At 42.7% G+C, this 21,900-nt stretch overlaps 1 protein-coding gene across 2 annotated transcripts in view; it reads right to left on the reverse strand.

Moving 5' to 3' along the window:
* The window catches only part of LOC144484679 (interleukin-1 receptor-associated kinase-like 2), a 74,912-nt gene that overhangs the window by 28,283 nt on the left and 24,729 nt on the right, over window positions 1-21,900 (reverse strand). For both annotated transcript variants that reach the window (XM_078203139.1, XM_078203140.1), the window contains exons 2-5: window positions 14,382-14,561; window positions 5,729-5,869; window positions 3,171-3,274; window positions 1,922-2,116 (exon numbers count right to left, since the gene is read on the reverse strand). In XM_078203139.1, coding sequence (XP_078059265.1) covers window positions 1,922-2,116; window positions 3,171-3,274; window positions 5,729-5,869; window positions 14,382-14,561 — 620 coding nt within the window. The remainder of the gene's footprint in view (window positions 1-1,921; window positions 2,117-3,170; window positions 3,275-5,728; window positions 5,870-14,381; window positions 14,562-21,900) is intronic.

The raw sequence follows: 21,900 nt of genomic DNA on the forward strand, positions 1-21,900 counted from the left end.
TTTTTCTTGCAAGTTGTAAAACCATACTGAATGTTACTAGATAGTAACATTGAGCAGGAGTAAGCGATTCAGCCTATCGAGCCTATTCCACCATCCAATACAATCATGGCGGACCATTCAAGTCAATGACTTTTCCCCACATTATCCTCATGTCCCTTTACGTCAATGATTTTTAGAAGACTGTCAATTTCTGCTTTAAACATACTCAAAGACTGAGCTGGGATAGAAAATTCCAAAGATTCGCAACATTCCGAGTACAAAAAAGTCTCCTCGTCTTGATCTGAAGTGGCTTTCCCTTAAGTTTGAAATCGTATCCCTAGGTTCTCGACTCCCCAACCAGGAAGAACATCCTTACCTGCATCTACCCTGTCTATTCCTTTAAGCATGTTTGAGGTTTCAATGAACCTCTCATTAGAAACACGAGAGTACAGCCAGTGTTACACATTAACCAGGTATTATTAGCAGAGAGAAAAATAATGAGGTGCCACACGTGTGGGTTAGAGTTAAACACGATGCAGGTTTATTAAGGAGATGTTGCTTGTCTGACCCTGCAACTGATGCTGCTGATTTAAGAGTTAATGTTCGCCCACTGAAAGAACAGTGAGCAGCTTTCACTGAATAACTTCATTCCAGAGTCCACATACCAGCCTCTCGCAATGAGTATCACCAAACATCACACCAAATTCATAATATTTAGCTAGCCTTCATAAGGTCACCATGAAATGCCTTCGCCTTCCTTCTGCCCTCAGTGGTGGAACCTAAATCTTTCTGCAATAATAAGTGGTTTTGATGAGAAATGATCTTCTAAGACCTTTGTCAGTTCTTTGTAGGTTTTAATGCCTGGTTTTGCTGGATGGACTAGACTTTGTAGTAACGTAAAAGTTTTACATCCTGCCAAACTGAGAAATGTTACAACCTTTAGGCCCTCGGTACTTGATTTGCTTGGAGATAATATTGGAAGTTTTCTTCATAGGAGTTCCAAGTCTCTCGATCCTCACCAAATACATCCATGGTACTACTTTTCCCCGCCATTTTTGGTTACCGGTTTCCTGGGTTTTATATTCTCTTCAGTTTCTCCCTCTTCCTTGTGTAATGCCAGAGATCTCCCCATCCCCACTGCACCTGTAGTTTCTTTGACAAAGGGTCATCTGGGCTGGAAATGTCAGCTCTTTTCTGTCCTTACAGATGCTGCCAGACCTGCTGAGATTTTCCAGCATTTTCTCTTTTGGTTTCAGATTCCAGCATCCGCAGTAATTTGTTTTTATCCGTAGTTTCTTTAAGATCTCAGACTTTTTCTTTTACTGTCCTGTAGTCTACGTTCCTGCAGCCCGTTTCGCTTTGCCACCTGCATGGTCTCTGTAGCTTTGAAGTCTACCCACTTTATTTAACGGTAAGTTTAACATTTGTTTCTTGTTTACTCGTGTTTTTCTCTAAACCTTTTTGTAGTGCATTGGGGGTTTCTTTATCTTTCCTTCAATTGTCAATTCAGTGCAAGTGCTGGATTTCCTTTTTGTCCTTTTCCGATTGAAGAAAATAATTTTCTCCGAGTCTCATCGCCAGTTTCCTCTTTGCTAATAATACTCACTCAAAACACAACAAAGAGAAAATGAATGAGGTGCCACACGTGTGGGTTAAAGTTAAACATGATGCAGTTCATTGAGATGTTGATTGTTCCAGGTCCAAGATGGAAGAGCCCCAAAAGCCCGCAAATCCCTCTGCTTACCTCACTACAGGTCACATGACATATTGCAGGGATGCAACCATTTTAAATACATAACACTCAGTTTCCTCAATTCCAGGAACAAATTAGATCCTTGTGATACCTAAATATTTTTCGGCACTGTTAAGATGGAAAAGCAAGCTCAATTGGTGTGCAAGACCATCATAGGACTCTATTATCAACAAAAGATGAGATACTTGCCGTCTTTAGCAGTTTTATGGCGTATTCAGTATTGAATCGGTGACCCTTGTAGACATGGCCAAATGTTCCCGAGCCAATCTGACACCTCTCATTGAAATTATCAGTAGCTTGTTCAATGTCCTGCAAGGACCAGATGCAGCTGAGTATTGCAGGATGGAAATGAGTTTCCTGGAGGGGTCTGCTGGCAACTTCATCCTGAACAAAAGCAGACAAAGCATACTGTAATGTGTGCAGGAATTGACAGAGAGACATACACATGCACTGTACAAAAGGGTGCCAGAGGTGTGTATTTTTGCACCTGTATGTGTTAATGTGAATTGAGTGCTGCTCACATGTGATACTGTTCCAGACACAGCACTGACAAAATGGGTCTAATCTGGTGTGAACAATCAGATGAAAGGTCATATGAACGTGCATGAAAGGAGCAAAGTTTCTCCCATGGAAGAAAACTAATAGAAAAATAAATTGTATGGTTGTAGACATGTTCATATGTAGAATTATAGAAATTCTATAATTGTGTTCCATTGCACAGAAGGAGGCCATTTGGCTTGTGGTTCTCTACAAGAGCAACATTGCTAGTTCCATTCCCTTGCTTTTTCCACAGAGCCTTGAAAATCTTCTCTTTTTGGGTAATTATCCAATTCCCATTTAAAAGCAATGATTGAACAGAAATGGATCAGAATATTTTTCAGGCATTCCAGAAGTGTACTTCTGATTACTCAAATTAAACTGTGAAGTAACTGCAAATATAGGCATCAAAGGGCAGTTTATAAAAATCCAGACAGACCTTAAATTGTTCATGCCTTTTTACATAGGGGCAGAAATGAAGAAGCTGTACAGTTCATCATACATACAATGATGCTGGCTCTTCACCTGCAACTATCTAATTCAATCATATCTTTTTATATTCTTCCTTTTTACATACTTGACACTATGGGGCAAATTTTCCTGTTCCGCCCGCCATGGGAATCGTAGCAGGCGAGGGGCGGATCATGGAAAGGTCTGTTGACTTCGGACAGGGTTTTCCAGTTTCAGGGCAAGTGCGGCTGGAAAATCCCACGCTATGATTTCACTCAGCAACTTTTCATTATTTGGTTCCTGGCTAATCTCTGATTCTAAATTAATAGAACCCCTATGCTGGGCCAATCAGCGGCATCTAGATATCATTGAGCTGGATGGTCAGTAATCACTAATCACTGGAAATGTCCAGCTGATATAATTGAAATACCAAATATGCTGCTAACCTTACCATCTCTGGTGATGGCATATCGCATCTGTCATAGTCTGACTTGGAAGTAGAGTTCCAAGAACTCAGAGGAATTGATGGTCTAGGAAGTGAATCAAGCTTGTGCACTGGAAAGAGTAAAGACAAATATTAGTCAGGAACAAGAAAAATTTATGAACCAAAACCCTGCAATAGCTTCTAACATAAATTACTCATTGTATTCCTAATATTTTCAGTGTTGCATATGGGAATGTTAGCCCCTTATCATAGAATCATAGAAACCCCTTATGTGCAAGAGTTTTTACAAATGGTAGGTTATAGCAATTTGCAATACAGAGCTTGAGTATTGCTGAAAAAAAAAAGGAGACATGTTGAAACTTGTTGTCTTGCACGCATCAGGGCACTTCACAAGAATACCAATATAAGGAAAAAACAACAATTTATACTGTATGAGAAGTGAACGATGATTGGTTGGCAAGTGGATTCTGGTAGAGATGTTGCCATGGAGAATGCACTAGTTGATGATGAATGACAGATCTGCCAAGCACTGTTTGAAATTTAAATCAGGCAGCTTGACCTTGATTGGTCAAGGCATTGCCCTGGGGGATAAATCAGCGAATGGCTGTCACTTATTTTGTTTATCTGAAACAGACGCAATGCGTGTACATGTTCTTTCCATCTGCAAAGAACGGGGCCTTATGTATTAATATATGTAGCTTCCAGTACATGCAAATGCACGTGTGCTCAACTGACAATCTTAAATTGGTTGTCAGCATAATTGTTAGCACACTGAGGATTATTTAGAAAATATTGTCCAATTGTGGAATCATGTCTAATGTTAGACATTGTATTTTGGGTTTTGCAAGCTGGGGCTGGTTGAGTACAGCCTGCCCTTGCCATTGCAACCAATGGCTGGACATGCTATTTGATATGATTCGCCAGTCTTTGGGGTATGCGGTCTACATACCTGGCATCACACGGACACTTAAATTCATACACTACATTACTCATTAGTATGATAGACAGAACGTCTATTTGGCTTGAAGGTAGCATCCCATTAGTGGTGAATTTCAATTGTGTTGTTACTGCATAACAGCAGCAGGAAACAGCTAGCTTCACCTGTTCAAATATTTGAGATTCCTTGCTCTTCCAGGGTAATCTGTAGATTTGGCCCAGAGTGATAGCCTTAGGCCCATTCATGAGTTTGCAAGATATACACCACAAAATGATCTGATCAGGATAGCCATTTATCCTGCAGGATGTCTTTGATGCACACTATTTTAGCATCAAGCTTGTATGGTCAGCAAATGGCTCTGGCCCTCTTTACAAGGTTGCCGATAAGACCAATCTGATTGCACGTGGAACTGTAAGAATCTCAACATGTATATTGATTGACCTGTAAAGGCAGGCATGTGGTTGACCATTGTAGAGAACCCTCCGGCAGATTTCTCAATTAGTACATCAAGGAAGTGGAGTTAATTTGACTACTCCATTTCAAAGGTGAATTTGAGCACCCTATCTTATCTATGACTGCTTGTACACAACACGAATTGGCCAAATGGTTGGGCAAATTGTTACAACCAGTTTTGAGCAAATTTTTCACATACACAGTGAAAGATTTCTTCATATTTGTGAAAATCAAACAAGGCTTGCATATTCGGCAAATTGTTACAATCAGTTTTGAGGAGGTTTTCCACATACACAGTGAAGCATTCCTTCACATTTGCAAAGACCATACAAGGCGTGCAAATTGATAACAATGCTGTGTCCATTTGCTTAACTGGCAATGCTAACCTATTCACCAATGTTCCACTTAAGGAAGCTATAGACATTTGCAACAAAATACTATATCCTGGTGGTCTAGACCTGCCGCCAGTGCTTGAATCAGTCTTCATTGGTTAGCACTGCTGCCCCTCAGCACCAGAATTCCGGCATATGTATAATCATATAGATGGTGTTGCCATGGGATTCACTCTGGACTTAGCTCTCGCAAACATCTTTGTTGGTTTTCAGGAAAAATGTGTCTTCGATGGAATGACACCTGACCTCCTACCCCTTGTATATTTCTGATGTGTGGATGATATGTTTGCTATATTTCAATCCACAGCTGCATGTAACAGTTTCCTTACATGTCTTAATCGGCTCCATCCTGCACTCAAAATCACATTTCAAATACTTGAAGTGTCCTGATGAGTGCAATAAAAAAGCTTCAACATGTCTCTTTTTCAGCAATACTCGAATGGTAAGTTATTACAAGGGTGAAGAGTGTTCTGATACAGATGTTTCTTAATAATCTTGTATGAATTCCTGTTAACACTTCAGCCATGCCTTTCTGTATGACAGTGTAACTGTTACATGTGTGTAAGACTATTTTATGAGACTGGAATTATTCTATCTGATGTAAAAGTTTTCTAAAACATCTTGCAGATCACAGATCATGAATACATAATATGATTTGGCAGTAATGAAGCAATTGTTACAGTTCACGTCAACATAATGTTGGGACTGTGCTAAACTATATGTGTGAATATTTTCGTGCCACTGACCCATCCCACGACTAATTGCCTCAGTTTAGTAATTACCATTGTTTGATGAATCCATTTTGTTTGCATAACTTAATACTGGACCATTGGAAGGTAGAGGTGGTTGGAACGTCTCAGGAGTTTCTGGCACAGAAATTTGCAAGCTAGCAGGCTGAGCAATGAAAGATGCCGCAGGCTCCCCTGTTAAAAAGACAATTTTAAGATTAATACCATAGCCATGCTTAAAAACAATAAAATATACTATACAGACACTGATGAGCATTCTACCTCTCACTATCCATATGTTGTATCAACAGTATAGAATAAAAAAAGCTTCTCCAACATCACCTTGTAAACTTATGATCTGTTCTGTCTAGAAGGACAAGGGCAGCAGACGTATGGGAACTCCACCACCTACAAATTCCCCTCCATGGCACACCATCCTGACTTGGAAATATATTGCTAATCCTTCACTGTCGCGGAGTTAAATTGCTTGAATTCTTTAACGGCACTGTAGGTGTAGCTACACCACATGAACTGCAGCATTTCAAGGCAGATATTCACCACCACCTTCTCAAGAGGAATTAAGGATGGGCAATAATTGCTGGCCTTGCCAGTGACAGAAAAGAAAACCTAACATTTGAATGTTACTCCAGCTGTCAACAAATCAATTAGAGTTTTGAGGTTCCCACCTCCACTACCCTCCCAGGCAGTGTATTCCAAACTCCAACCACCCTCTGGATGAAAAGTATTTTCCTTAAATGCCCTCTAAACCTCCTGAACCTCACTTTTTGAATGATGCCCCCCCATTGTTGACACTTCAACTAAAGGGAACAGCTGCTTCCTATCCACCCTGTCAATACCCCTTAATATTGTACAACTCAATCAGGTCCCCCTCAGCTTTCTGTGCTCTAAAGAAAACAACCAGAGCCTTTCCAGCCTCTCTTCATAGCTCAAATCCTCCATCCCAGGCAAGAGCCTGGTGAATCTCCTCTGCACTCTCTCCAGTGCAATCACATCCTTCCTATAGTAAGGTGACCAGAACTGCATGCAGTACTCCAGCTGTGGTCTAGCCAAAGTTTTGTACAGCTCCAACATTACCTCTTTGCGCTTATAATTCATGCCATGACTGATAAAGGCAAGTATCCTATATGCCTTAATTACCCTATAAACCTGTCCTGCCACCTTGAGGGACCTGTGGACAAGCACCCAAAGATCTCTCTGTTCCTCGGAGCTTCCTAGTGTTCTGCATTCATTGAGTAGTCCCTTGTCTTGTTACCCCTTCCAAAGTGCATCACCTTGCACTTGGGTTAAATTCCATCTACTTCCATCTCCATCTTCCATCTGACCAACCCATCCATATCTTTCTGCAACCCAAGACCTTCCTCACTGTTAACCACTTTTGCCAATCTTCTTAACCCACAAATTTACTCATCATCCACCTGCCCCCACATTCTCATCTATATCATTTATAAATATCACAAACAATAAGGGACCTAGCACTGATCCATGTGGTATGCCACTGGACACCGGCCTCCAGACACACAAACAGCGTTCTACCACCAAACCAGTTTTGGATCCAAAGTTACCCTGGATCGCATGAATGTGGGAGTTAAATTTATAGTTACTGAAACTATCCAAGTGTAGGAATTGATGTTCATAAGGCTAATAATACATAGTATTTCCAAAATCCCTCTGGACAGGTTTGCCAATATTACCAAAACAGCTCTTACCAAAATCATAATTGAAATCCAGTTAACTGTAACAAACTTGACCCTGGCTGCAGCCCAAAATTCTGATCATATATAAAACCATACAATCCCTACAGTGCAGAAGGAGGCCATTCGACCCATCGAGTCTGCACCAACTCTCCGACAGAGCATCTTTCCTTGAGCACCACCACTAATGCTGCCTCTTTCCACCTCCACAACATCGCCCAACTCCACTGTTGCATCAGTAGATATGTTAAACCTTCTTTAGGTCACACTTGTAGTACCGTGAACAATTCTGGCATCCAAATTATAGAAAAAGACTTATGGACACTGTAGCAGGTGCAAAAAAGACTTCCTAGGATTATACCAGAACTGCGAGGTTCTCATTCTTGTTTCCAACGCTCTTCATGGTTTCACTCCTCCCCATCTCTGTGGTCTGCAACATTACAACCCCTAAAGAACTCTGCACCCCACCAATTTTGGTCTCTTGAACACCCACTCCACTATTGGTAGCCTTCCCCTCAGCTGCCTGCACCCTAAACTCTGTAATGCTCCCTCTTCTTCTCTTTTCTCCATTAAGCAGCTCCTCAATACCTACCTCACTTGACTGAGCTGTTGGTCATCTGGCCTAATATCTGCTTGGTTACAAATTTTGTTCGATAAAGCTTGTAATGTGCCATGAGATGTTTTATTCTGTTAAATGCACTATCTAAATGCAAGTTGTTATTACTGTTGGGTTGATAGTGGAAGCACTACTGTTCACCATTAGGTAAAAGATTTGGAGTCAAGAGTAGGATTCGAGACACCAAATTTGGGGGTATAGCTGATACAGAGGAGGAATGCTACAAAACGCATTCCGCAGTCATGAATAAACTTGCAGAAAGGGTGTTTAATCAGCAAATTAGCTTCAATGTGGAGAGTTGTGAGGTACTACATTTTGGTAGGAAGAATAAGAATTACATACTCCATGGAAAATAAGTACTGAAACAGAATAGAGGAATCTCAGAGTACAGATGCACGAATCACTAGAAGTAGCAACATATGTTAATAAGGCCATTAAAAAAGCAAACAAAGCAATCCCTTACTACAAAAAAATCAAGCACTTTTTTTGATTGAGTAAGGTCCTGTTTGGCTGGACACTCTTCCTTCCTGTCTATTTTGGAATTGTTATTGAAGTTTTGCTGAACCTCAGTACAGTGCTAATGAAAAAAAGAGGAAGAGTAAAATATAACAAAACAATAACAAAGATAAGTGGACGGTTGGTGTTTTCTTTTGTCATTTAGTTCCATTCATTGGTGAATTTTAATCCTGGCAACCAGAAGAAATAAGCAGAACTCTACAAAATGAAGATGGTTTGATTCAGTTCTGCAAAGTTTGGGAACTTAGCCAAATAATCATTTCCCCTAATTCTCTGCCCTCTGACCACATGCTGAAAAGGGTCGACACTTGCGAAGGGACATTTCGGAAGTGCAGACAACTCTGTTACACAGTATTAACAACACAAACAGGTGATTTGGTGCAACAGGCTCATGCCATTGGTTTTGCTTCACACAACTTGAGTAGCTGAGGCGACTACTTAAGGGGATGCTAGATAAATAGGAGGGGGAAAGAAATAGAAGAATCTGTTGATGGGGCTAGATGAATAAGGGTGAAAAGAGGTTTCTGTGCAGCATAAAGACCAACATGGAGCTGTTGGACTAAATCACTGATTTCTGTGTTGCAAATACAACACAATACCTGGCATACAACAGAGCAGTCATAAATGTACCCTCAGAAGTGTCAAATCCTCTCAGTGCAAGTGAGGAGGGGGTAGAGAATTAGAAGAAATGATCATGTAGTTAAGTTCCCAAAATATGGTCCTTGGAGTTGCTTTTTCAGAACTGAATCAAACTGTCTTCACTGTGTGGAGTTCTGCTTATTTTTCCTTGTTGCCAGAATTAATTAGAGTTCAGCTAAAAGACCAAAAGCCTAATTATCTGTTATAGTTCTGTTATATTTTACACTTCCTCTTTTTTCATTGACACAACTTCATAAAAACTCCAAAATAGATTAAAAGGAAGGGGAGTATCTAGCCAAACAGGACATGATCTGTGACCGTCTCTCAAACAAAAAAAACCATGGTTGAATTTCTGTAGTAGGTTTAGATAAATTTATACTCTTTGATGAATTTTCAAACTTAAGATGTGGAAATAGCAGGGCTGCAGAATGAGTAAAACGTTTCTGCTTCTGGTCAGCATTGAGCACTCCCCGGTGTAGTACCTTTCTCTAATCTATCTCTCGGCACTCTGAGGCCTGTTGCACCCAGGCAGCCAGTTTGCAGTCAAAGGGCCACATACAACCTTTGTCCTGGCAATCTGGCCTTATAAATCTGAACAATCCCATCCTAATTATGCTTATATCAGTAATGAGATTTTTGTAAATTAGTGGGTCAGTGGATTTAAACAGTGCATGTGATTCCCTATGGCTCTTTGTAATGCACTTAATTACCTCATGAAGGCAACATTTGAACACTGCTGAGGTGCAGCACAGTTTAAGGTGAAGGGTGGAGCATCTTTTTAATACTTCTGAAATAACAATACTTTAACCCAGCTTCAATAAAGCATTGTCTATTCTGTCAGGCTGGTATTTTGAATTCCTACACTAGTTCTTCTACCGCAGGAATAGGCATAGCCAATTCAGCTCTTCAAGCATTTCCCCATTCAATGAGCTTGTGGCTGATCTGTAAACTAACTCCACTGCTCCAGTAGCGCAGCAAACTGGGAAATTTAAACAGAGGGGGGAAACGGGACTGGCATCCGGCCGGTTGCAATCTTCCTGGTCCATTTTTTTGGGGAACAGCGCAAGGCTGATTACCATATGGAAATACTGATTTCCATCTATTTAGTGAGCCTGGGACTCAATTGTCCAGGTTTGCTAAAGTTTCTGCCCCCGCCGGTGGAGGTCCACAACTGCGGGAATCACGTATGGTCCGCACCAACGGGGACCAGGTGTGATGGTCTTGCTGGTGGGACCAGAGTGGTGGGGACGGCCATCAGGGATCGGGGGGGGAACGGGACGGCCATCGGGAGGCCAGCTATCAGGAGCCTGGGGCCAGAGCTGGCAATCAGAGACCAGCCATCAGGGGTTAGGGAGTCAGGGCCGGCAATTGGGAGGCTCGCAATCAGGAGGCTGCTTTGGGGTGGTGGTGGTGGGGGTGGGGGTGGTGGTGGGGGGGAGGTGGAAGAACTTGTCAACCAATTGGCGCATGTGCACAAGCCCTCTCTGCAGTTTGATGCTGCCCTCTTGGGTGGCATCTCCTCCCCCCCCCCACCCCCCCGCCACCACCACCACCAACAGTGTAAATCCCCTGACGGACTCTGTGCTGCACAGAGTACCGTGAATTAATTCCACTGAGCTTGGTCAAAAAAAGGGCAGGAAAATCTCCTGTATTCCCACACAATGGACACTTTTTTTGGGAAATCACCCCCATTATTCTAAAAGCAAAAGACTGAAGCACTGCAGATGCTGGAAATCCGAAATAAAAACAGAGAATGCTGCAAACTCAGCAGGTTTGGCAGCATCTGTAAAGAGAAACAGAGTTAAAGTTTTGCACCTACAGATGTGGTTAGATCTGCTGAGTTTATCCAGCCTTTTCTGTTTTAATTTCAGGTATTATTCAGGTTAATCTATGCTACATTTCCTCCAAAATCAGTATATCCTGCCTAAGGTGTGGTGCCCAAAACTGAACACTACTCCAAGTCTAATCATAGCTTTTAATTGTTGAAGCAGTACTTCCAACCTCTAGTATTCTTCTTCTCTAGATGTAAATGATCTATGTATATGAAACCCATAGGTTCCTTTAAAACCTTACAGCTTCTAGTTTTTCACCATTAGTAGGTACTCTGATTTATCCTTTTTAGATCTGAGGTGAATGATCTCAAATATGCCAAAACTAAAATCAATTCGCCAAATTTTTGCCCATTCACTTAATCTATCAATATCTCTTCAAAATTATACACTTCCATCTACACTGCTTACAGTGTTGCCCATCTTCATGTCATCAGCAAACTTGGATATGTGGCTCTTGGCTCCATCACCTAAATCATTAATGAATACTGAATGGTTGAGGCCCAACACTGATCCCAGTGAGATACCACTAGTTATATACTGCCAGGGATTAACTATGAGTATTGCTGGGGCATCCATTCACTTTACCCTCTGACTGGCATGTGACCCTGTACAATTGGATAATTTCAATGCTTCCTGTGAAAGTATGGTGCATTCACCTCACATACAGTTTGAAGCTAAGAACTGAAATTCAATTGAATTCCTACAAATAGACACAGGGCAGGATTTTCCAGCCTCGCTCGCCCCCAAACTGGAAAATCCCCCCCCCCCCCACCCCCGGAGGTCAATGGACCTTTCCATGGTCTGCCCATCGCCTGCACCGATTTCCAGTCACAGATGGAATTGTTGGGTAAGGAGATGTGTGCTTGTATTGTGGAATTTTGTCAATAAATATAGAAGTGTGTAAACATTGGCTCCAGTTCTATCCTTCACCAGCTGGCTTTCTGGGTTAAAATAACGGTATCCTGAACATTCGCCTCCAGCTCTTTTGCACATCACTGACCATTTTACTTAATTGGATAGATTTTGAGATCAAGCCAGCAGTTTGTGGTAAATTTAAAATTGCTTTACCATCAAATTGTATTTGCTTAGGAACACTGCCTTTGAAGTGTACTTTTACATACCAGGCAGTAACATGTATTGTCTTCAAACTGAGGAAAGCAAACAAACTTAAACTTACAATCATATGTCAGATTTAAAACGGAACTTTCCTATCATCGGAATTGTGACCATATCCTTATATGTCACATATAACAACAGTTCGATTGGTGGCAGCTATTTAAGAACAAAATTTAAAAAAATAATAATAAGGCAGAGAGAAACATAAAATCTGGTTTCCCCACAGCAGTTTCACATTAATCTGGCTGCCAGCTGTCCAACAACTGGTCCACAGGCACTGCTTTTGGCAGGTAAAAATCATTACCTCCAAGACACACTTTACGAGGTGATTTTCCAGGTAATGGGGAGGGGGGGTTTGGTCTAGTGGCAAATAGAAGTAGGTAACTCAGAGGGTCTGGATGTCCTGTTCTGCACTGCCTGCAGGAGGCATTAGAGTTGATAGATTTGAGATAGACAGCTAGAGTTGAATTGCTTTATTGTTCTTTCCCATCCTTGGGGGAACAATGGCCAATCTTCCTCAAACACAATTATATTGAAGTGTGTGTGTGTGTGTGTGTGTGTGTGGGGGGGGGGGGGGGGGGGCATGGGGTCCATATTCTATCCAATTCATTGTGCAGAAATTGATTTTTTTCTATCTTTAAAAGAAGTGTCTAATATTTGTGACCTTGCTTTTTAGAACCTACAGAATTGTTCTATGGATTTACTTTGTAGGAAGAGAATGAAAACATAAGAAATAAGAGCTGAAGTAGGTTATTTGGTCCTTTGAGTCTTCTTCACTGTTCAGCAAGATCATGGTGGGTATTCCACCTCAATTCCATGTTCTCATACTATCCCCATCTCACTTATTTCCCTCGTTACCCAAATATCTATCGACCTCTGTTTGAATACATTCAACGACTAATAAAGAGTGCGCTGATCTAATAAAGACTGCTCTGCGAAAGATGCATAGAGTCATAGAGATTTACAGCATGGAAACAGGCCCTTTGGCCCAACTTGTCCATGCTGCCCTTTTTTTAAAAAATCCCTAAGCTAATCCCAATTGCCTGCATTTGGCCCATATCCCTCTATACCCATTTTACCCATGTAACTTTCTAAATGCTTTTTAAAAGACAAAATTGTACCCGCCTCTGCTACTACGTCTGGCAGCTTGTTCCAGACAAACACCACCCTCTGTGAAAAAATTGCCCCTCTGGACACTTTTGTATCTCTCCCCTCTCACCTTAAACCTATGCCCTCTAGTTTTAGACTCTCCTATCTTTGGGAAAAGATATTGACTATCTAGCTGATCTGTGCCCCTCATTATTTTATAGACCTCTATAAGATCACCCCTCAGCCTCCTACGCTCCAGAGAAAAAAGTCCCAATCTATCCAGCCTCTCCTAATAACTGAAACCACCAAGTTCCGGTAGCATCCTAGTAAATCTTTTCTGCACTCTTTCTAGTTTAATAATATCCTTTCTATAATAGGGTGACTAGAAACGTACACAATATTCCAACTGTGGCCTTATTAATGTCTTGTACAACTTCAACAAGACGTCCCAACTCCTGTATTCAATTCATAGATATCATAGAATCCTACAGTGCAGAAGGAAGCCATTCGGCCCATCAAGTCTGCACCGACCACAATCCCACCCAGGACCTATCCCCACAGCCGCATGCATTTTACCCTAGCTAGTCCCCCTGGCATAGCCAATCCACCTAACCTAAACATCTTTGGACTGTGGGAGGAAACCCATGCAGACAGAGAACGCAGGGGAGAATGTGCAAACTCCACGCATACAGTGACCCAAACCAGGAATCGAACCCGGGTCCCTGGCGCTGTGAGGCAGCAGTGCTAACCACTGTGCTGCCACTTCTTTATTATAGGCATCCAGAATCAGTATCAAGCAAAACATTCAGCTACTTTATAGGTTAGATGTAAAATAATTCTCCCTCCAACTGTACTTTAATGACATACTTCAGTGGAACAACCCATGAAATTTATTTTCTTTCCACAACAACCACATCTTCAAGTGAGACTGCCAATTTAGTGCCAAATTAGGGTCAATTTAGTATTGTGAGCTCTGTCCTGCCAGGAATTGGACTTTAAGACAGCTCAAACCAATTTCACCCATCAACTTCATATCCAGAACAGAAGAGGCTCGTTCATCAGTCTGGGCTGCATTCAAGCTGACAATTCATTAATTAAATGAATATGTTTAAACAAGCTTTCCAACGTGCCTGTTCAGATAAAAAGATCAGTATCTCAAGTATTTTTGACCAAAGAAGTGTGCTCACATGACAGAATAATGTCGACTGCACGGTACAGCTGCATCTCATTCAGGATGTGTAGAAGCTGTTGGACGGTTGCTTGTTTCATTCCCCATGCCCACATCAGCTCTCGTGTTCTGCTGTTACGATTTCCTCCAAGCGATTCAATCTTCCTGAGTTCAGTCTGATCAGCTATGATACGAGAGCCTGAAAGATAGGTTTTAAAAGGGACAGTTTGAATACCAAAAAGTGTCATGATGGCTTGTTTTCTAATTCTCTTTCCTTCCCTCACACTGAGGTTATGTACATGCACATAAAAACTGACTTTAAAATTTCTTTCTATACGTACGTGAAGAGAAAAAGATTGTTGAAATCAAATGAGGAGGGATTTCAGAGAAAGCTATAAAATTCTAACAGGACTAAACAGGGTAGCTACAAGAAAGATGTTCCCTATGGTGGGGGAGCTCAGAACCAGGGGTCATAGTCTAAAGATACAGGGTAAACCTTTTAGGACCGAGATGAGGAGACATTTCTTCACCCAGGAAGTGCTAACCCTGTGGAATTCGCTACCACAAAGTAGTTGAGGCCAAAACATTGTATGTTTTCAAGAAGGAGTTAGATGTACCACTGGGACAAAAGGGATCAAAGGATTTGGGAGGGGAAGGTGGTATCAGGCTATTGAGTAAGATGATCGACTATGATCATACTGAATGGCGGAGTAGATGCAAAGGGCCGAAAGGCCTACTCCTGCTCCTATTTCCTATGTTTCCCAGTTTCAATGTATACAAGACCAGTATTTTGGAGGAGTAAGCCATTCAACCTGTTGAGCCTGCTTCGCCATACAAAAAGGTCATCATGGCTCATCACCTACCTCCACACCATTGTTCCTCACTATCCTCATATTCCTTGATGTGTTCCAACTTCTCACTATTTAAAAAATTTTCTATCTGTTTTTTCTACCAAAATGGATAGCTTCACACTTACTCACGTTATATTTCATCTGCTAACATACTTATCCATTCACACGATCTGTCCAAATCCCCTTGCACCCTTCTCACAACTCACATTGCAACCTAATTTCATGTCATACTTTTACTTCCACTGGAGCCTGAGGTCACTGGTCAAGAATGTTAATTGATTCATGTACTGTAATACGTGGGCCTTTCTCCCACTCAATAGCATTAAACATGCAACCTTACATTAGAGACCTGCTTGGCATTACCCACAGCTCCACCCACATACACAACGCTACATTTATCTTATTAAATGATACCGATCAGATTAGCCCTATTCCAGCATCGCAGCCAGATTCAGAAATCCTAACATCAGCACTAATCTAAAATCCAGACAGATTTTGGGATGTTGCGAAAGAGGACGGGGCGATTCTCCCATTCCGCTGCACTCATTTTTAGCACAGTGGGCTGGGAGATTCCACCGGTGCCCAATCCGCGGGATCCATGCTGGGCGTCCCGACAGCGTCTCCCAGCCGGATTTCCAGTGGTGTCAGCTCTATGCTGGAAATCGACAGGGAGCTGCATCAATTATTTGAATCCTAATTTAAATATATTTTGAATACAATTAGCAGACCTGGGACTGAAGTAGCTGGGCCCGCTAGCCTCTCCCCCACCGCCAGAATATTTCATTCCAATGGGGTTTACAGTAGCTCCCCACTTTCGGGGAACTAGTGGCCTGATACCATTGGATGAAGGGGGGCAATTGGGGTTCCCCAGAGGGTCAGGCGGTGGGAGGGGGGGGGTTTCCTCCTGGTCATTGGCACCTTGGTAGTGCCAGCCTATGCTCCTGGCACTGCCCCTTAAGGCCTAATACCGGTGAGGGTGGAGAGTCTTGCTGCCACTCAGCAGAGAGGATCAGTGGGGGGAGGGAGGGATGCCAGCCTGCTGGGGGAGGGGGTGGTCGGGGCTGCAGGGTGGGTGGGGTCGAGGTTGGCCCGGGCATGCTTGGGGACACTGATTGGGGGGGGGGGGGGGGGGGGGGTGAGTAGACTGGGGCTATACTCATTGGAATTCAGAAGAATGAGGGGAGATCTTATAGAAACATATAAGATTATGAAGGGAGTAGATAAGATAGAAGCAGGGAAGTTGTTTCCACTGGCATGTGAAACTGGAACTGGGGGGCATAGCCTCAAAATAAGGGGAAGCAGATTTAGGACTGAGTTGAGGAGGAACTTCTTCACACAAAGGGTTGTGAATCTGTGGAATTCCCTGCCCAGTGAAGCAGTTGAGGCTACCTCATTGAATGTTTTTAAGGAAAGGATAGATAGATTTTTGAACAGTAAAGGAATTAAGGATTATGGTGAGCGGGCGGGTAAGTGGAGCTGAGTCCACAAAATGGTCAGCCATGATCTTATTGAATGGCGGCGGAACAGGCTCGAGGGGCCAGATGGCCTACTCCTAGTTCTTATGTTCATGTTCTGACAGATCGGCACATGCGCAGTGGCTCGCTCAGCGCTATGCTGCCGGCCTCTCCAGTGTGAATAGGCTCCGCCCACTGATTTCTGCAGTGAATCACACTTGTGCACTCTGCAGTGCACAGAGTGTCGGAGATTCTTCTCTGAACGCCCACTGAAAAAAAAAGCGTGATTTACGCCACTTCTCAAGCAAATTCGACACTTAGAATTTTTTTTTAGGAGAATTCCGCACGAGGAATGAGATTGAAAAGCGAGTGACAATTTAGTAGCCTCGTAGTATGGTCTATATGAGCACACGTGAGCACAAGAAAAAGGAAGTTCTAACAATTGTGGGTTAATGTGAAAAGTTAATGATGGGGAAGCAGAGGTGAGAATGAGTATTCCTTCTTCAAAAAATCTTAATTTGACCACTCTTATGTTTAGAAATAAAAGAGAAAAAGGTCATTGAAAAAAAATCAGGACAACACTGTCCCTCTAGGAAAACAAGATTCACAAATGTCTTGTATATAAAATTTCTTCACCTTTCCCTCTTTCCCTTATGAGGAAATCACAGATTTGCTACGGTGCAGAAGGCGGCCATTTGGCCCATTGTGTCTGCACCAGCTCTGTAAATGAGCATCATGACTTATTGCCATTCTCCTGCACATTGTTTCCACCCAAGTAATCATCTTTTCGAATGCCCCCACTGAACCTGCCCCCACTGAACCTGCCCCCACTGAACCTGCCTCCACTACAATTCCAGGCAGTGCAATCTAGACCCAAATCACTCAGTGTGAAGAAGTTTTTTCTCACATCACCATTGCTTCTTTTTCACAAACTACTTTAAATCTGTGCCCTCTCGTTCTCGAGCAGGAACAGTTTCTCCCTATCTACTCTGTCCAACCCCCTCACGATTTTGAACACCTCCAAAGGAGAGAAGGCTGGAACCAACCATTCTTGAAAACATCTTCTGCACTCTCTCCAATGTGTTCCCATCCTTCCAATGGTGTGGCTAAAGTCTAATTAATATATAAGTTCAGTGTAACCTCTATTATATACTCTGTAGTGCCAGTTGCACTTACCCTGTGTTGAATCAGTTTTCAATGAAAAGCAATCCTTAGCCTATATGTGTCGCAATTTATTTATCAACACTAACTTTTTTTGATTTGATTTATTATTGTCACATATTAGTATACGGTAAAAAGTATTGTTTCTTGTGCACTATACAAAGCATACCGTTCATAGAGAAGGAAAGGGGAGAGTGCAGAATGTAGTGTTACAGTCATAGCTAGGGTGTAGAGAAAGATCAACTTAATGCAAGGTAAGTCCATTCAAAAGTCTGACAGCAGCAGGGAAGAAGCTGTTCTTGAGTCGGTTGGTACGTAACCTCAGACTTTTGTATCTTTTTCTCTCCGGTAGAAGGTGGAAGACAGAATGTCTGGGGTGCGTGGGGTCCTTGATTATGCTGGCTGCTTTGCCGAGGTAGCAGGAAGTGTAGACCGAGTCAATAGATGGGAGGCTGGTTTGCGTGATGGATTGGGCTACATTCACAACCTTTTGTAGTTTCTTGCGGTCTTGGGCAGAGAAGGAGCCATACCAAGCTGTGATACAACCAGAAAGAATGCTTTCTATGGTGTGTCTGTAAAAGTTGGAGAGAGTCACAGCTGACATGCCAAATTTCCTTAGTCTTCTGAGAAAGTAGAGGCATTGGTGGACTTTCTTAACTATAATATCGGCATGGGGGGACCAGGACAGGTTATTGGTGATCTGGAAACCTAAAAACCTTGAAGATCTCGACCATTTCTACTTCATCCCCGTTGACTTAGACAGGGGCATGTTCTCCATTACCTGAAGTTGATGACAATCTCCTTTGTACCATCAAGAGTTACAATAAACTAGCTTGCACCTGAGCACTATTTTCATTTCACTGGAAGAACCAGCAACACTTCTCACAATTCCTACCACCTCCAAGTACAGATCGGGATTCTGATTCTTCAGTACTCTGGAAATAATATTCTTGAGTACTTCTTATTGTTATGTTATGGTTGGTTTGATTTCTCAATGACGAGATCAAAAACAGAAAATGCTAGAAAATCTTAGCAGGTCTGTCAGCATCTGTGGAGAGAGAATAGAGACAACTTGAGCAATGCAGTGGGCCAAAAGACCTCAACAGAGGCCGTTCAGCGGGCACCCTGCTGGGCACCACGGCCTCCGCGTGTCGCCGGGGCCCGGATTTCTGGTGTTGTCAGCTCTGCACTGGAAATCTTGACTAGCAAAGGGGAAAAATGGCAATGCCCAAGGGGCACCTTAGCAGTGCCTAGTGAGCAGTGCTAAGTGGTGGCGTCAGAGGAGGTCGTGTCTATTGGGGGTGCCTATGGGGGAGGGAATCGGTGGGGGTGGGTGGTTTCGCTGCCATCCTGCATAGGGATCATGGGTAGGAGAGGGAAAGGGCTAATTGGGGCTGGCCCTCTGGGGGGTGGGGGGCGGTTGGTGTCGCACGGCCAGCCATGTAGGACTGGCCAGCGAACGGGAGGCCAGCAGTGCGGGGCTACTGCACATGTGCCGATCTCTGCACTGATAGATTGGCACATATGCAGTGGCCCACTCAGCACTATTCTGCTGGCCTCTCCAGCGGGAATAGGCCCTGCCCACAGATTTTCACAGATCTCCCTGAGGCACTCTACAGTGCACAGAGTGTGGAAGATTCATTTTGAAAATCCCGCCAAAACAAGTCGTGGTGCCGTGAGTTACTCCAATTCACAAATTCAGCACTTAGAATTTTTTGGGGAGAATCCCAACCCTTATGTTCAAGTCTTTCAGCTACTTCTCAGCCATTTCCTTCTTCTGCACTAAACTCTTTGCTTGTACGCTTCATTGCACTGACATGGTCGGCAACCTACTTGTGGTCTATTTGAATATTGTCTTCCTCACTCTTGGGTCTTTAGTTGCCCTTGGCACTTTATTAGGTGCGTGCTAGATTTTCATCGAGGGTCTGCACTCTTCATAACCAGAGTTTAAAATATCTGTCAAGACCTTTTAATATCTCACCAAATCTACAAACATTCAATCCCTCCACCACCGACGCTCAGTAGCAGCAGTGTGTACTATCTACAAGATGCAGTGCAGCAATTCACCAAAGATCCTTAGACAGCACCTTCCAAACCCACGACCACTTCCATCTAGAAGGACAAGGGCAGCAGATTGACCCGAAACTGTAAAATCCCGCCCGAGATCAACGGACTTTTCCATTGTCTGCCCTTGCCCGCTCCGATTCCTGTGGCGGGCGGGACGGTAAAATTTCAGCCCCTGTTTAAAAATAAGGGGTCACCCATCTTGAACAGAGATGAGGCAATTGTTTTTCCTTTCAGAGGGTGATGAGTCTTTGGAACTCTCTTCCTGTAAATGCAGTGAAAACGGAGTCCTTGAATATTTTTATGGCAGAGGTAGATAGATTCTTGGTAAGCCAAGGGTGAGAGGTCATCAGGGTTGGCAGGGTGTAGATCTGAGGTTACTATCAGATCAGCCATGATCTTATTAAATGGCAGAGCAGGCTTTGCAGGGAGGGGAGGGGAGTGGGGGGGGGCGCTGCTGACTGACCTACCCCACTCCTTGTTCATACGTTTGTATGTTCTTGTTTGTTTACCAATCTTCTATCTATACTGATATATTACTCCAAACACTGCAAGCTATTGTCTTATGTAATAATCATTTGTGTGTCACCTTATCAAATGTCTTTTTGAAATCAAAATGGAGTACATGATGATGACTGCATCACAACAGACACTAGGGGAAGTTTTGTGGCTAAAATTTAATTTGCTTCAGATAATGGTAACAAGTTGCTCATATAAATCTTGTGGTCCGCAGTCTCATGCAAACCCTCAGACATGGATAATTTTAACTCTCAGCAGGTTGTGACTAGAGTGATTCCAAAATGTACTCATAGTCCTCGATTTTAGGCTGGTAGCACTTCAATCCCTCTACCTCATCTGCATGCCACTGATCAGCTGCCTGTCTGAAGTGGGCATAGAGTGGCTACAGGTTGGTGGACACGAGGGGACATTTGATCAACCACCAATGAATGGCTTGCCAAAAATCACAGGGAGGAAGCTTCAGGAAGGTCTCACAGGAGGGCAAGAATTTGGGAAGGCTGAAGTACTGGACAGGGAAGGTTGCAGTCTCCCATATGCTGCCAGGAATTCCATTCATTTAATTGGAGTGTCTTTTTGTCTTCCTAGGAACTGCCAACCTACCTCAGCCTGGAAGAAAATGCACAATTCTTCCCTCTCAAGTCTAAGGTAAAATCCAGTCAGGGTCCCAATGACACAACTGGACATTGATTTGCTAATGGAGGGTGCCTTAGCCACATAAGTACAGCGAACACTTAAAGTGGTGACCAGAGGGTTTCAGGGGAGCAGGACAATAAGGCTGAATGCTCCATTTTAATTTTTTACTCCATTCTTAAAGTTACAAAGCCAATGCTCAGAGTGGATTGGACAAACCCAAATCCATTTCCTTGCTTGCTCCAAAAAACAAATTCAAATTTAATCGCCCCACAAGAGAGACAAACAAGGTCCAAACTGACAAGATTAGGCATTGCATCCCATCCTAGGCTTGATCTGAAGCTTGATCTTAGGGGATGGATTAATTTCACGCCACTCGCATATAAATTGACGAGAGCAACTGACGTTGATCAAGGTTAATTATTTGCTCAGTTTTACGTTGTGTTAATGGAATTTAGAATAAAGATACAGATTTATAGAACACTCAGTTTTCTTGTAGAAAATCCTATCAAGCTAGCTTAATAAGAAATGGGAGTTAGAGAGAACCTAAATAACATAAGTCCCGCTTTTTGCCAAGGTTTGTCAGGTTAGACTGACATCTGCAGACACTGAGTTTTGTTAGATAGACGCCTGAAATGTAATATATTAACAGCTGTTTGTATTTTCTTCCGAAATTAAATGTTATTTTTTAAATGGGAGCTTGGTGTTCTTGGTTTGGTACAACAGTACAGCATCACGGACACCGAAAAAGAATTCACAGCCTCTGTAACAAGACCCATGTTGTTTGGACTTAATGGAGTAAGGACAGACCGTTTATCGTTTACAGTGACTTTTCAAGTATTGAATGACTTAGAACCAT

Source organism: Mustelus asterias, chromosome 3, assembly GCF_964213995.1.
Source record: "Mustelus asterias chromosome 3, sMusAst1.hap1.1, whole genome shotgun sequence".
Lineage (NCBI taxonomy): Eukaryota > Metazoa > Chordata > Chondrichthyes > Carcharhiniformes > Triakidae > Mustelus > Mustelus asterias.